General features: G+C 43.7%; 1 protein-coding gene across 3 annotated transcripts in view; it reads left to right on the forward strand.

Moving 5' to 3' along the window:
* LOC130281672 (alpha-2-macroglobulin-like protein 1) overlaps positions 1–17,168 on the forward strand; it is a 152,088-nt gene that overhangs the window by 104,084 nt on the left and 30,836 nt on the right. For all 3 annotated transcript variants that reach the window (XR_008846075.1, XM_056529137.1, XM_056529136.1), the window contains 6 exons: positions 8,483–8,656; positions 9,053–9,164; positions 12,815–12,962; positions 13,041–13,266; positions 14,667–14,793; positions 15,362–15,483. Coding sequence is in view for 2 of the 3 variants with exons in the window: in XM_056529137.1 (XP_056385112.1) it covers positions 8,483–8,656; positions 9,053–9,164; positions 12,815–12,962; positions 13,041–13,266; positions 14,667–14,793; positions 15,362–15,483 (909 nt within the window). In the remaining variant the exon portion in view is untranslated. The remainder of the gene's footprint in view (positions 1–8,482; positions 8,657–9,052; positions 9,165–12,814; positions 12,963–13,040; positions 13,267–14,666; positions 14,794–15,361; positions 15,484–17,168) is intronic.

Here is a 17,168-nt window from a genome sequence, read left to right on the forward strand (position 1 = left end):
GGCACAGACAGTACAGGCCCGCACAAAATCAACAACATCCGTCTCCAGAGTCGGCCACCAATAGAAACGAGAGATGAGTTGCAAGGACTTTTTGATGCCCGCATGGCCAGCGAGGTGGGAGGAGTGACCCCATTTGAGAATCCCGAGGCGTTGGCGTGGAGAAACGAAGGTCTTCCCTGGAGGAGTTTGCCTGATGGAGGCTGGAGAAGTGGAGATCAGACAGTCAGGAGGAATGATGTGTTGCGGAGAGAGCTCTACTTCCGAGGCATCCGAGGAACGAGAGAGAGCATCGGCCCTAATGTTCTTGTCGGCAGGGCGAAAATGAATTTCAAAGTTAAAACGGGCAAAGAACAGAGACCACCTGGCCTGGCGAGGATTCAGCCGTTGGGCAGACTGGAGATAGGAGAGATTCTTGTGATCGGTGTAAATGATAACTGGAGATTTTGATCCCTCCAGCAGATGCCTCCATTCCTCAAGTGCCAATTTAATGGCCAGTAGTTCTCGATCCCCGATGGAGTAGTTCCTCTCCGCCGGAGAGAAGGTCCTAGAAAAAAAACCACAAGTAACAGCATGCCCGGAAGAATTTTTTTGTAGAAGGACCGCTCCAGCTCCCACTGAGGAGGCATCAACCTCCAATAGGAAGGGTTTAGATGGGTCAGGTCTGGAGAGCACGGGAGCAGAAGAAAAGGCAGACTTGAGCCGTTTAAATGCGTCTTCCGCTTGAGGAGACCAGGACTTAGGATTGGCATTCTTCTTGGTTAAAGCCACGATAGGAGCCACAATAGTGGAAAAATGTGGAATAAATTGTCTGTAATAATTGGCGAACCCCAAAAAACGTTGGATAGCACGGAGTCCGGAGGGGCGTGGCCAATCTAAGACGGCAGAGAGTTTATCTGGGTCCATTTGTAGTCCCTGGCCAGAGACCAAGTATCCTAGGAAAGGAAGAGATTGGCATTCAAACAGACATTTCTCCATTTTGGCATAAAGTTGATTGTCTCGAAGTCTCTGAAGAACCATGCGGACATGCTGGCGGTGTTCTTCTAAGTTGGCAGAAAAAATCAGAATATCGTCCAGATACACAACAACACAGGAATATAAGAGATCACGAAAAATTTCATTAACAAAGTCTTGGAAGACGGCAGGAGCGTTGCACAGGCCAAAGGGCATGACCAGATACTCAAAGTGTCCATCTCTAGTGTTAAATGCAGTTTTCCATTCGTCCCCCTCCCTGATGCGGATGAGATTATAAGCACCTCTTAAGTCCAGTTTGGTAAAGATGTGGGCACCTTGAAGGCGATCAAAGAGTTCTGAGATAAGAGGTAGGGGGTAGCGGTTCTTTACCGTGATTTTATTAAGTCCGCGGTAATCAATGCAAGGACGTAGGGAGCCATCTTTTTTGGACACAAAGAAAAATCCAGCTCCGGCAGGAGAGGAGGATTTGCGGATAAACCCCTTTTTTAAATTTTCCTGGATGTATTCAGACATAGCAAGAGTCTCTGGGGCGGACAGAGGATAAATTCTGCCCCAGGGTGGAGTAGTGCCCGGGAGGAGGTCAATAGGACAGTCATAAGGCCTGTGAGGAGGTAAAGTCTCAGCTTGTTTTTTGCAAAATACGTCAGCATAGTCCATATAAGCCTTAGGGAGACCGGTTACAGGGGGAACCACAGGGTCACGGCAGGAAGTACTGGGAACCGGTTTAAGACAGTCCTTGAAACAAGAAGTACCCCAGCTCTTGATCTCTCCTGTGGACCAATCAAGGGTTGGGGAATGGCGTTGAAGCCATGGTAGTCCAAGGAGAATTTCGGAAGTGCAATTGGAGAGGACCAAAAACTCAATTTTTTCGTGATGAGGTCCGATGCACATTAGGAGGGGCTCCGTGCGGTAACGTACAGTACAGTCCAATCTTTCATTGTTAACACAATTGATGTAGAGGGGTCTGGCGAGACTGGTCACCGGGATGTTGAACCTGTTGATGAGAGAGGCCAAAATAAAATTTCCTGCAGATCCGGAATCCAAGAAGGCCATAGTAGAGAAGGAGAAGGTAGAGGCAGATATCCGCACAGGCACAGTAAGGCGTGGAGAAGCAGAGTTGACATCAAGAACTGTCTCACCTTTCTCACCTTTGTGCGGAGTCAGCGTACGTCTTTCCAGGCGGGGAGGACGGATAGGACAATCCTTCAGGAAGTGTTCGGTACCGGCACAGTACAGGCAAAGATTCTCCATGCGGCGTCGTGTCCTCTCTTGAGGTGTCAAGCGAGACCGGTCAACTTGCATAGCCTCCACGGCGGGAGGCACAGGAACGGATTGCAGAGGACCAGAGGAGAGAGGAGCCGGGGAGAAAAAACGCCTCGTGCGAACAAAGTCCATATCCTGGCGGAGTTCCTGACGCCTTTCGGAAAAACGCATGTCAATGCGAGTGGCTAGATGAATGAGTTCATGCAGGTTAGCAGGAATTTCTCGTGCGGCCAGAACATCTTTAATGTTGCTGGATAGGCCTTTTTTAAAGGTCGCGCAGAGGGCCTCATTATTCCAGGATAATTCGGAAGCAAGAGTACGGAATTGTATGGCATACTCGCCGGAAGAATTACCCTGGACCAGGTTCAGCAGGGCAGTCTCAGCAGAAGAGGCTCGGGCAGGTTCCTCAAAGACACTTCGAATTTCCGAGAAGAAGGAGTGTACAGAGGCAGTGACGGGGTCATTGCGGTCCCAGAGCGGTGTGGCCCATGACAGAGCTTTCCCAGACAGAAGGCTGACTACGAAAGCCACCTTAGACCTTTCAGTAGGAAACTGGTCCGACATCATCTCCAAGTGCAGGGAACATTGTGAAAGAAAGCCACGGCAAAACTTAGAGTCCCCATCAAATTTATCCGGCAAGGATAGTCGTAGGCCGGAAGCGGCCACTCGCTGCGGAGGAGGTGCAGGAGCTGGCGGAGGAGATGATTGCTGAAGCTGTGGTAGTAGCTGCTGTAGCATCACGGTCACATGAGACAGCTGATGGCCTTGTTGCGCTATCTGTTGTGACTGCTGGGCGACCACCGTGGTGAGGTCGGCGACAACTGGCAGTGGAACTTCAGTGGGATCCATGGCCGGATCTACTGTCACGATGCCGGCTGGCAGGAGGTGGATCCTCTGTGCCAGAGAGGGATTGGCGTGGACCGTGCTAGTGGACCGGTTCTAAGTTACTACTGGTATTCACCAGAGCCCGCCGCAAAGCGGGATGGTCTTGCAGCGGCGGTAGTAACCAGGTCATATCCACTAGCAACGGCTCAACCTCTCTGACTGCTGAAGATAGGCGCGGTACAAGGGAGTAGACAAGAGCAAGGTCGGACGTAGCAGAAGGTCGGGGCAGGCAGCAAGGATCGTAGTCAGGGGCAACGGCAGGAGGTCTGGAACACAGGCTAGGAACACACAAGGAAACGCTTTCACTGGCACGATGGCAACAAGATCCGGCGAGGGAGTGCAGGGGAAGTGAGGTATACATAGGGAGTGCACAGGTGAACACACTAATTAGAACAACTGCGCCAATCAGTGGCGCAGTGGCCCTTTAAATCGCAGAGACCCGGCGCGCGCGCGCCCTAGGGAGCGGGGCCGCGCGCGCCGGGACAGGACCGACGGAGAGTGAGTCAGGTACGGGAGCCGGGGTGCGCATCGCGAGCGGGCGCCACCCGCATCGCGAATCGCATCCCGGCTGGAGGCGGTATCGCAGCGCACCCGGTCAGTGGATCTGACCGGGGCGCTGCAGTAGCGAGGATGTTGCGAGCGCTCCGGGGAGGAGCGGGGACCAGGAGCGCTCGGCGTAACAATATAAAGTGACCAAAAATACGCTATTTTGGAATTTTTTGGGCGCATATGCCATTGACTGTGCGGTTTAATTAATGATATATTTTTATAATTCAGACATTTACGCATGCGGCGATACCACATATGTTTATTTTTATTTACACTGTTTTGTTTTGTTTTTTTAAAGAGAAAAGGGGGGTGATTCAAACTTTTATTAGGGAAAGGGTTAAATGATCTCTATTAACCTTTTTATTTTATTTTTTGCAGTGTTATAGCTCCCATAGGGGGCTATAACACTGCACACACTGATCTTTTACATTAATCATTGTTATCCCATAGGATAACATTGATCAATGATGCTGCTGCTTGACTGCTCATGCCTGGATCTCTTGGACACACAGGAGAAAGGTAGGGGGCCTCCTTGCGTGCTCTAGCTGTTCGGGACACCGCGATTTAGCCACGGCGGTCCCGAACAGCCCACAGAGCTAGCCGGGAGTAGTTTACTTTCACTTTAGACGCGGCGATCAACTTTGAACGCTGCGTCTAAATGGTTAATAGCGTGTGGCACTGCGATCAGTGCCACGCGCTATTAGCCACGTGTCTCAGCCGTTGTTATAAAAAGGGAGCAGACTCAGGGCGTACTGGTACGCCCTGAGTCCTTAAGTGGTTAATGTTCAGTACATGTACATGCTGGCGTACCCACAAAATGTTTTAATTAATGTTGTGTTAAAATAGAATAAGGCACAAAATAATTGTGTAAGAATTTTTACAGACTACATAAATAACCCATATGTGGCACTAAAATTTTTCCTTAAAAATAAGAAACATCGATAGTAATAACACTTCATGAACATTTTGGGGTGGGTAACGTACCGAGATATTTTTTTTTGTGGCTTGACTATTGTTTATGTGCCTGTTGGTGCTGCACTGTCTTCCTTCCTGACGTAAACTCTGGCCTCAGCCCAGCGACACAAGACTCCGCCCACCAACGTCACAAAATGCGGGCTCAAAATTAAACAAAAAAGCCTCAAGGGTACGGATATTCATGGTGCGGCATGGTATGTTTTTAATATATTTTAATTTCTGAGGAGGGTGGATGGGTTTTTGCGGGATAGTTGGAGTGCAGCTATTTAGTGCCAGGCAGGCCAGTCAAGGTGTAACCTGATGCGGTACGAACACCCAAATCACTCCCCTCCCCGTCACTCTCTAGCAACGCTACTGGTAATAAAGGGTCGAAAAAGAACTTCAGCTATTAACATAAGTGAAAACTTTTCCGCTTTAAAAAATTATTTTGTAAGCGGGTTTCCCAGGTTTTGCTTATGAGCGATTTATTTATCAAGGTCATGCAACTATTTGCGAAAATAGGTCACAAAAGTAAGTAAAAAAAAAATTGTCATATAAAAGCTATACGTTTGAAAATAATGATAAATCTCCTTCCTTGTCACCCGGACAGCCGAGCTTTTTTTAGTTGTTTAGTCAATGAGACTGTGTTGCCCCTGTCAATATAATGTGCTAGAGTGTGTGTTCATTGTGCTAACCTATTGGAGAACAGGATCCATTAAAGGGGTACTCCGTATTGCTTCTTTTTAAGCAATAAATAAGGAGGCACCAAAGGATGCAAAGAGGAACATACAAGTCTCTTTTTATGTGTTTTCTTTCACACATACGATACTAATGAAGAGAGCAACAGCTGGAGGCACAGAACCAAAACACCCAAAACAATCAATAGGATATGTGAAAAAACAAAAACCAAAAGTCACAACGGTTCAAAATTAGGGCAAATGAAATAGAAAAATACTGAAATAGGTAAATACTGGAATAATGAAGAGAAAAAAAGAGAAAATCCAGCAACTCACCGCAAAAAGCATTCAGTGAATAACAGCCGCCATGGATGTCTGGGATCTTGCAGGAAGCTCAGAGGCTACAAACCGGTGTGTTTCGTGCAATCAGCACTTCTTCCGGCCCCATGGGCATTTTGTCTGCACTTTGTACAGTACACTGAACAACCACCTCTCCATGACATCCAAATGCTTCTGTCTAGTGCTTGGTAGCACAGGGATATTCCATCAAATATGTTGGAGTCAACAACCTACATAGGCGTGCGCACGGGGTGTGCCGGGTGTGCCCAGGCACACCCTAATCAAGCCCAGGGGGGCATCCGAGGCCACCACTGAGCAGCCCGCAGAGGACCCCCCCCCCCCCCCCCCCCCCCGTCACATTCGGGACATCCCTGTGTCCCGAAAGATCTTTTCGGGACACAAGGATGTCCCAGTTACCTTTCTACAGCGGCCCCCGTGTTAACTTTAAAAACACAGGGGCCGCCGGGAAGTAGCGCACGCAGGGACGTCATTGACGTCCCTTGCGTGCGCCCATAGCAACGGAGGAGCGGAGATTCAAGGAAGAGGATGCGCGCGCCGGCCGGAATGGTAAGTGACCAACACTAGCTGGCAGCACGTCGTCTTCAGTGTTCCGACTACCAGTCCTCCGGTCCCGGGACCTACTGCTATGGTCTATAGGCCATAGCAGTAGATCGTGACCCCGGACCGGAGGACCGGTGGTCGGAACACTGAAGTGGGGCAGTACACAGCCATACAGCCTCCAGCCATACACTGTATATGGCTGAAGGCTGTATGTCTGTGGGGAAACTGTACTGCACCTAATGTGGGGGAACTATACTGCACCTAATGTGGGGGAACTGTACCGCACCTAATGTGGGGGAAATATACTGCACCTAATGTGGGGGACTGTACTGCACCTAATGTGGGGGAAATATACTGCACTTAATGTGGGGGAAATATACTGCACCTAATGTGGGGGAAATATACTGCACCTAATGTGGGGGACTATACTGCACCTAATGTGGGGGAAATATACTGCACCTAATGTGGGGGAAATATACTGCACCTAATGTGGGGGAACTATACTGCACCTAATGTGGGGGAAATATACTGCACCTAATGTGGGGAAACTATACTGCACCTAATGTGGGGAACTATACTGCACCTAATGTGGGGGAACTGTACTGCACATAATGTGGGGAACTATACTACACCTAATGTGGGGGAGTTCCCCCACATTAGGTGCAGTACAGTTCCCCCTCATTAGGTGCAGTACAGTTCCCCCACATTAGGTGCAGTACAGTTCCGCCACATTAGGTGCAGTACAGTTCCCCCTCATTAGGTGCAGTACAGTTCCCCCTCATTAGGTGCAGTACAGTTCCCCCTCATTAGGTGCAGTACAGTTCCCCCACATTAGGTGCAGTACAGTTCCCCCTCATTAGGTGCAGTATAGTTCCCCCTCATTAGGTGCAGTACAGTTCCCCCTCATTAGGTGCAGTACAGTTCCCCCACATTAGGTGCAGTACAGTTCCCCCACATTAGGTGGCACCTAATGTGGGGGAACTGTACTGCCAACCTAATGTGGGGGAACTGTACTGCCAACCTAATGTGGGGGAACTGTACTGCCAACCTAATGTGCGGGGACTTATACTGCACCTAATGTGGTGGGACTTATATTGCACCTAATGTGGGGGGAACTATACTGCACCTAATGTGGCGGGACTTATACTGCACCTAATGTGGGGGAACTATACTGCACCTAATGTGGGGGGACTATACTGCACCTAATGTGGGGGACCTATACTGCACCTAATGTGGGGGAACTATACTAACTGTGTGTATGTGTGCGTATATATACATATATATATGCACGCGCGTGGCGTGAGTTTGTGCTTTAGGGTGCACACCCTAATGCAATAGGCTGCGCACGCCTATGACAAACTATATCATTCGGCAATAAGGCTTTTAAAGTACTGATACTTTATTACCCTGGTAACCCATGAAATCAAGGGATCCCTTATTGTTAATTTCTTTTGAAGCCTATACTGTATATAGGAAAACTCTAAACTTTTTTCCCAAAATAAAATACAACAGGACCAACACCCTCTTGTGAGATAGCATTTGTTTTGCACAAACCATGCCCATTTTACACCCTGGTTAAGGACTATTGACAAGTATGGATGTAGACTATGTAACTTGTAATATAGCAAAAAGAAAAGTTGTCCAGCGAGGGAATAGTGCAAGAATCTTCTTTATTATAAAAGCCAGCAAACAGGATACAAGTGACGCGTTTCAGGTTTCCATCTGCACCCTTAGTCGTACGTAGTACGACTAAGGGTGCAGATGGACACCTGAAACACATCACTTTTATCCTGTTTGCTGGCTTTTATAATAAAGAAGATTTTTTGCTCTATTCCCTCGCTGGACAACTTTTCTTTTTGCTATATTGCCTTCCACAGCACAGTCCGGGCAAGGGACGAAGCCCACGGTGAGCAAGACATTTTCTATTATTTCTGTTCTATGTAACTTGTAACTTCTAAAAACTATTACATATTTTCAACCATGGAAAGTTCAGCTTATTATTATTTTGCCATGTGCCTTCTGGGTTTTCGCATTGTCTTTCCCAGTACTATTGTATGTTTGTGCAAGTCTGACATATGGAATTAGACTTTACCCTCCTAGGGGCTTAGACTAATGTGAGTTAGGTAAATAGGAAATAATTCATAATATTTTATAACATAGTTACGTTTTCTATTATGTAAGGTAAGGTATTTGGTACTTTACCTGTGTATGTCTTGAGATGTTCATGAACTTACTAGGTCAAGAATCCGTAACCATTGTGTTCTTTTTTACCTTCTTTTTAGGTTTACAGTTTTGTTTCAAGAAGAAATCAATATGGGTACCCATATCGTGTCCAGGAAGAAGAACCCATATGCTGGAGGCCACAGGCAAGCTATAAATACAGTTTCTTTAAGCGCAGAAAACGATCCTATAACTTGCAAGCTCCATCCTCTCCTGATGTGTTTACGTTACTCAAGGTATAATGGATGTTCTTAAAATCCTGACGAATATAGAACTGTATATTATACAGTCAGTGAGTGTGAATGTTGTACATTGTGGGGCCTGTATACCTAATACATACTCCCTGACTGTATAATTCTGCCCATTGCCTGATGACTTTAATCATTACTTTCAAGTATAGTACGACAAATAGTAATTTTTAATCCCAGATAGCCACGTTTGGAGTAGTGTGCATTTGTGACATTAGATATAGAGACGAATACTGTATAAAACCTCTTGCACCAAATGGATAAAACTATAGACAGCTATTATTCTAAATATTCAAAGGAAAGCAGTAGATGCCTGGAAATACAGTAGTCACCAACATGACTACTATTAACAAAATGTATACATTTTCTTATATCTCCCACTAGCAACTCGGATTAAAAGTCATCACAAATACCCAGGTGAAAAAGCCAGCAGAGTGTATGGAGCTTCCACCAGTTGCAGCATTAAATAGTTTTGGTTATGGAAAGCCTATCTATGGTAAGATAACCTTTCTTAAAAGTGACATTCTATTCTGAACTCTTATCAACCAATACTGGGCCTGAACAGGATAGGAGGTTGACAAACTGGACAACCATTTGAAACTGAATGTCAAATATTTTAACAGAAAGGGATTCCTTTAAGAGAACCAGTCACCACACACATCATGTCTCAGTTAGTACATATTCATATTCTGCATGAAATAACAATGCTGAAGCATCATGCTGTTCCTGTGTTAAAGGGGTACTCCTCTGGAAAACATTATTATTATTTTTTTATTAACTGGTGCCAGAAAGTTAAACAGATTTGTAAATCACTTCTATTAAAAAATCTTAATCCTTTCAGTACTTATCAGCTGTATGTATGCTCCACAGGAAGTTCTTTTCTTTTTGAATTTTCTTTCTGTCTGACCACAGTGCTCTCTGCTGACACCTCTGTCCATGTCAGGAACTGTGCAGAGCAGGATAGGCTTGCTATGAGGATTTGCTTCTACTCTGGACAGTTCCTATAATGGACAGAGGTGTCAGCAGAGAGCACTTTGGTTAGACAGAAAGGAAATTCAAAACGAAAACAATTTCCTGAGGAACATATAGCAGCTGATAAGTACTGGAAGAATTAATATTTTTAATTAGAAGTAATTTACAAATCTGTTTAACTTTCTTGCACCAGTTGATTTAAAAAAAAAATGCTTTCCAGTGGAGTACCCTTTTAACCCTCCGAAAACCTTACAGTCAATTGACAAAGGGGCATTACCATTCTCCTTGTCAAAGGGGTGTGCCCCTACACACTGACACTGACAGTTCTTATTGGACAGTGTGAGAATGTGGGCCTTTGTGGGCTGACTTCAGGGGGTGCAAATAAGAACAGAGATATAAATTATATATTAGAAATCAGTGTAATTTTATCTTTAAAGCCATAACAGCACTTTGTGTGTGGGGGATAAAACACTGACAAATCCCCTTAAAGGGTTATCCAGGCTTTTATGGGCCATCAATATTAAATCAGCCGAGTTCAATCAACTACTTAAAGGGGTCAAAGCAATGGAATTAAAATGCTCATCAGCTAAATGCCAAAATTTGATAACCCTTTCTGAGCTTTTTACATTGAATTTATAGATGGAAAGTATACAGTAAGTTCCATATAGTGGATTGCATTCTGCATCAAACAGAATTCTCTAGTGCTATGCAAGAACCTTGAAGCCCCCTATCAGAAAATAATGCAACAGGGAAAAATCGAACAAAGCCCTATGTATCAAATATTTAAAACACAACCAAAAAACTAACAAAAAAGAATTATGGGAATAAAACTTTATATATGTCTGTTCCCTTACATGAACAGTTAGAAAACGTGTTTTCCAATCAGGAACAGAAGGGGAAAGTTGTTCTAGGACATCAAACCTTTCGTGACATTGTAAAGGAGATCAATATAGAAGTTTATTACCCACTAGCTGAGTACCTGGCGTTGCCCGGTTTTTCCTTCCTAACCCTTGTTGGGGAGGAAAATAAACAAAGGGGGAAGCTTTTGACTTCATATGCAGTCCTCATATATTGTTGTCATATCCCAACCCCACAACCCGACCTCCTATCCTGTCCTCCTATCTCGACCTCCTGTCCCAACCTCCTATACCGTCCTCCTATCCTGACCTCCTATCCCGACCTCCTATCCCGACCTCCTATCCTGTCCTCCTATCCTGACCTCCTATCCTGACCTCCTATCTCGACCTCCTATCTCGTCCTCCTATCCCTTCCTCCTATTCCGTCCTCCTATCTCGACCTCCTATCCCGACCTTCTATCCCGTCCTCCAATCCAGTCCTCCTATCTCGACCTCCTATCCCGACCTCCTATCACCTCCTTCAATCTCGAGCTCCTATCCCAACCTCCTATCCTGACCTCCTATCCCGACCTCCTATCCCGTCCTCCTATCTCAACCTCCTATCTCAACCTCCTATCCCGACCTCCTATCCCGACCTCCTATCCCGACCTCCTATCCCGTCCTCCTATCCCGTCCTCCTTTCCCGTCCTCCTTTCCCGTCCTCATATCTCGACCTCCTATCCCATCCTCCTATCTCGACCTCCTATCCCGACCTCCTATCCCGTCCTCCTATCCTGACCTCCTTTCCCGTCCTCATATCTTGACCTCCTATTTTGGCCTCCTATCCCGTCCTCCTATCCAGACCTCCTATCCTGTCCTCATATCCCGTCCTCCTATCCCGTCCTCCTATCCCGACCTCCCATCCCGACCTCATATCCATTCCTGACCCGTAATATGTGTACCAAGTATTGAAATAGCTCCAGCCGTACGGAAATTATATGGGAACATACATTTCCCATTGATTAGCATGGGACGTTAAACAAAAACCCCGACCCTCACAAATGGGGGTAGTTAAGGGTTAAATTAACTATCCTATATTTTAAGTGGACATATAAGTAACATGTGACCAAGTATTATTGAAATATCTCCAGCTGTTTGGAAGTTATGCGGTAACATATATTTCCCATTGACTTGCATGGGACTTTAAACATAAGCCCCGCCCCTGGCAAATGGGGGTGAGTGAGGGTTAAATTACCTATCCTATGTTTGTTGGTGACATATAGGTAACATGTGTGCCAAGTTTCATGTTAATATCTTTAGCCGTTTGAAAGTTTTTGTGGAACATACACACATACACACACACGTTGAGTTTTATATATATAGATTAAATATTCTTCTCTATTAATGGAACTGCTACCTCTTATGTTCTGTCCACATTCACATTACCAATTCTGTCAGATTTGACTGAAGGGATAGTATTTCATGCAGACATCATGACCGCACCTCAATAGACATTAATAAGGCTATTGAGCCACATTGGTATCCACTGTATGACAGCTCCTTCAGAGAACTTTAAAGACAAAAGCAATAACGTGTAAACAAAGACCTATAAAAGAAGAGTTTACACGCATAAGCAATAGATAGTCTGCCACTGCTCCTATTTAGACAATATGTCTCAGTAACACTTTCCCGGTGTTAAATTAGATTAGAAGTCTATTGTGGTGCCTTTTCTCTATGTGAGGGTTCACGATGCAAAAAAAAATTAAGGAATACAGCACTCACCAATTCCATAGAACTTCTTTATTGCATGCTTACAAAAACAGGAACAAGGACACAAAGACAACGAGGGGTGTACAGACAAAGGCGAACACACGTTTGTGCCAGCTGTACACCCCCGTTTTTCTGTGTATGACCTTGTTCCCGTTTTTGTAAGTATGCAATAAAGAAGAATCTCTAGGCAATCGGTGAGTGTGGTATCCCTTAATTTTTTTGCCTTACAAAGAAGAGACAATTAGATTTAGCCACCGCAACTGGTGCCCAGGAGCTCTGCTGTACAAATGAAGGGCCACAGAGATCCTTGACTCTTCATGTCAGGATCAGATGGGAACTCAAGCTTCAGCTTCATACCAATCGTAAAGAGTGGGCAGATCTTAGCAATATGTTTGTGTCTTTGAAACAAGCTACTTGAAACAAAAGTTCCTATGTATGTGGATAAGGCCACATATTTTTCAGTATTACTCCACAGCCTAGTGATATGCCAAAATGTTCAGTGATGGGAATGCTCCTTTAAGTTAAGCTGAATAAAAAACAGTTTCTAAAAGATATTTCTCTGTTTCAGTTGGTGAGAACTTTCATTTCCCAAGCACGGTCATTGTGGATGACTATGATGACTCCTTGTTTCATGAATCTCTTACTATTGATGAGCTCACAAATAAAATTCGTACAATGTTTCCTGAGACCTGGATCTGGGAATTGGTAACAGTAGGGTAAGGCCTTCTTGCACTGATGCCTATTTGCCAACAATATTCTTGGATGTTTGTGTGACTGTTTTAATGCAATTTTAGCTCTTCTGGACAGACAGATCTATATGTGCAGTTACCCGATACCATCACTGAGTGGAAAACCACAGCATTCTGTATGGGTGACACAGGTCTGGGCATAGCACCCACAACCTCTGTACGAGCATTCCAGCCCTTTTTTGCTGATATGACACTTCCATATTCTGTCATCAAAGGAGAGACATTCCCCATTTCAGCTACTGTCTTCAACTACCTGTCCAGACCAATGATGGTAAGTGCAGCACACAATTCATCAATCTTAAAGGGGTTGTCCAACAAAAGAAACAACCTGTGTATGGTGTCATAAAGTACAATTAAGCAACTAACTAATGCAATATTATTTTTCATACTGAACAGATCTTCAAAAAAAGAAAAACTGAGCTGTCTGCTTTGTAGCCTTGATGTAATGTCACTCTCTCTGAATGCATAGATCCAGTCCCTGCTCCCCCTCCTCTCCTGTCTGCTTAGGATGAGACCAATTATGTGAAGAGGGCAGCTCATATTACTGCTCATTAGATTTATAACTCTAGATAAGGCTGCAGGAAGCCTTTCTTAGTCACAGTACTTTAAGTACTTTAAGAACACACTCATTGCTCTCTTAATCTAATGAGCAGTAATGTAATGAGCAGAAATATGAGCTCCCCTCTACACATCAATGGTCTTGTCCTGAGCAGACAGGAGGGGGGCAGGGATTGTAGAGCTGTGATGTCACAGCTAGAAGCCAAACATCTCAGCTTTTATGGAATATCTGTGCACTAGGGTTTTGAAAGTTGGTTTATCATACTTTTTGACACCATACATAGTTTTTTTGTTTGTTTTTGTGGACAACCCCTTTAATCCTTTTGGGCAAACTGTATAGGACTTACTGTATAGAGCTGCTTTTAGAAAACCAGAAGACTGTAACTACACAGGTCTGTCTCAGGTTAGAAGATTTTTACAACTGGAGAAGTTGATTGCTCTCTGGTGCAGACAAGTCTCGGTTAAATTGCTTGCAGCAGGCTTTAGCGGTAACAGGTCATTGACTAGGCCTGAACTTTACTGACCTTAAACTTTGACCAGACCAGTCTACCTACAGACAGGAGAGCATCAATATCTATCTGGAGCAAAACTCTGACAAGATAATTCTTTGGCCTGAGCCAGACTACACTGTTTTTTTTAGTAGTAGTAAACTCTTCTCTCAGCCTTTCCAGAAGTTTCTAAATTGAAACTGACTGGTAAGTGCCATGTGACCAGTGATCCAATTATCCTGTGCAGATATACAATTTACAATTAAGTCACAATACCATACAGTTTTAGACACTTGGCAAGGTATTTTTTAGCCACACAATTCTTTGGACTTTGGTACCTGGGATATGGGTACCAGAACACTACAGATATACCTCCACCAAAATACACAATATCCACAGGTAAGACAACCTCGTTGGCTAGGATGCTGTGGCTAATATATACTTAAAAAGCCCAGATTATTCTTGATAATGAAAGTGGAAATAGATCACAAGACTACATTAGGGCAGTACATTGGCTTTATTGTTGAACTAAATGGATGAATTTGGTCCTAGTTGCCACTGTTCAGCATCTTAAAAAATGTTTTATTGTATTATTTTTATTTTTTATTTATCTGTCAATGCACAGGTGAAACTCTATGTGATGGAATCTCAAGATCTGCAGATGTATGCCTGTTCTAAATGCAACATCCCTCAATGTCTCTTACCGCAAAAGACTATAGCGTTCACTTGGGATGCTAAAGCTCTGCACATAGGTAACTATCGGAAAACTACAAAGATGTTTGTGAAATGTTGGTCTTAGAAAACTATTAATGGCATAAATAATCTTATATCTATGAAGCTTGGACCATGAAGAAGACATTACAATTACCGTACATTTTATTTCAGTCAATCCTAATCCCTTAGCATTAATATTATGATTTTAACCTTTGTTTTTATTATCACAGAACCAGACTTGCAGATTAGTGGCCTTTCCTGACCTGTATATTTCAGTTGATACTTTAATTTCCTATGAAATAACAAATCTGTAGCTCGGGGCTGTGCAATTCCTCCGTTGATCCTTCCTGGAACTGTATGACTATATTTACAACTGGGTGTTCCCATTCCCCTTGTGAATGGGGTGTGTCTTTACACTGTATACAGTGTAGGGATGTGCCCCATTGACAAGAGGATTGGTAACACCCAGTTTTCAATGTGTTCATTTAATTCCAGAAGGAATAACAAAGTTATTCCAAAATGTTATTTCATGACCAAAACAAGCATTAAAACAGACAAGCATTTCCTGTGTATATGTCATATACACTTTTGTAACATTTTTTTAAGGTTCTGCACAAATTCAGCTGAAAACGGAAGCCATTGAGACACAAGAGTTATGTGAAGGAGAGAGACCAATTGTACCATACAGTGGAGCTTCAGACAGCCTAATAAAGACTTTGATTGTGAAGGTTGGTAAGCCTGTATGTGATACTATAGTCCATATGGCTGAAGAGTCACTTAGGGTAGATAAAAGGGTACTCCGCCCCTTGACATCTTATCCCCTATCCAAAGGATAGGGGATAAGATGTCTGATCATGGGTGTCCCACAGCTGGGACCCCCGCGATCTCTGTGCAGCACCTGGCGTTTTTTTTTTTTTTTTTTTTTATTTCAAATTACAAAGTTACAATAATGCATTTCAAAATTCGCTTTACACAATATAAATAATCCCACCCACACCCCTATCCCCCCACCCACTACCAGCTAGGATGCCTCATCCCATTTCTTCCACTCGTTTTCAACTTTTTGACCTATCTTTTTTCCCTGATAGTAAATAGCTTCAAATCTTCTCGTTTGTTGAACTTCCCTCTGCCACTCAACCCAACATGGGCCCTTGGGAGCAAACCATCTCCTAAGAACAATTATTCTAGCTAATCCGAAAGCCTTTATCAGAACACTGTTCTTACACTGCACCCTAAGTCCTATCCCTAGAATGGCAGTTTTAATATCAAAGCTTATCTTAGTACCCAATTTCGTTTCTACCATCTTGTATACCCCTGTCCAAAGCAGAAAGCAGTTTTGAGCAGCTCCACACCATATGTGACAAATCCGCACCTTCCATATTACATTTCGGACACTTAGAGTCAAGTCTTTTTCCTATCTTATACAAGAACCCCGGCATATATGGGATCCTATGTATCAGCTTTATCATAGAGGTTTTATGGTTCATATTGAGAGATGATTGGGAAATATTTATAAATACTTCCCTCTATTCTTCCCCATCGATCTGACCTACTACTTGCTTCCATTTATCCCTACTCTTTGGAGGAAATTTTTCAACGGAAAATCTAACTAGGCCCTTATATAACTAACCTAATACCTTTGTCGAGGAGGACCGAAGCCCAAACATATAGTCAATTAACTCATGTCTATTTATTGCCCATCTAGGGTTGTTCTTCTCCTTCTCAAAAGCGCTTTTGATTTGTAAGTATGAAAAGTAATCGCTCTGACTAATACTAAATTCCCTATTAAATGTTTCCCACTCTTCTAACATGCTTTCTATTTCAAAATATTTAACTCTTATAACCCCATTTCTTTCCCAGTTAACATATTCCTTTAGTTTCAACATTTCTGGAAAATTTCCATTACCCCACATTAGTGTGTAGTGTAGTGCAAACTACCCTTAATCTCCATACTTTATTAAACATATTACAAGTGGGGATTTTTCCCCTCTCCATGTGCATACATCTTCCCCCTTCAATTAACTCCAAAGTGCTATCCCCCCTAATACCTAATTTAGAAAAAAAAACTTTTAAAACATCATCTTCCTTTATCATGTATTCAATGTGTGCTGCTATATAATACAGTTGCATATTTGGTATACCTAAACCACCACTACTCAAAGGAGGACTCAAAAATGTGTGTTTCATCCGTGTTTGTTTCCCGTCCCATAAAAAATCATTAATCTCACTCTGTATTTTATTAAAATGGTGTTCCCCTAACCAAACTGGTGCTGCTCTAATCACATGCAAAACCATAGGGAAAATAATTGTCTTTATCAGAGTAATTCTTTCAGCCATATACATACGCAACTTTTTCCATATTTGAATTTTATTTCTTACTTTCTCTCTCAATGGGGTACTATTCAACTGGGCA

Source organism: Hyla sarda, chromosome 7, assembly GCF_029499605.1.
Source record: "Hyla sarda isolate aHylSar1 chromosome 7, aHylSar1.hap1, whole genome shotgun sequence".
Taxonomy (NCBI): Eukaryota; Metazoa; Chordata; class Amphibia; order Anura; family Hylidae; genus Hyla; species Hyla sarda.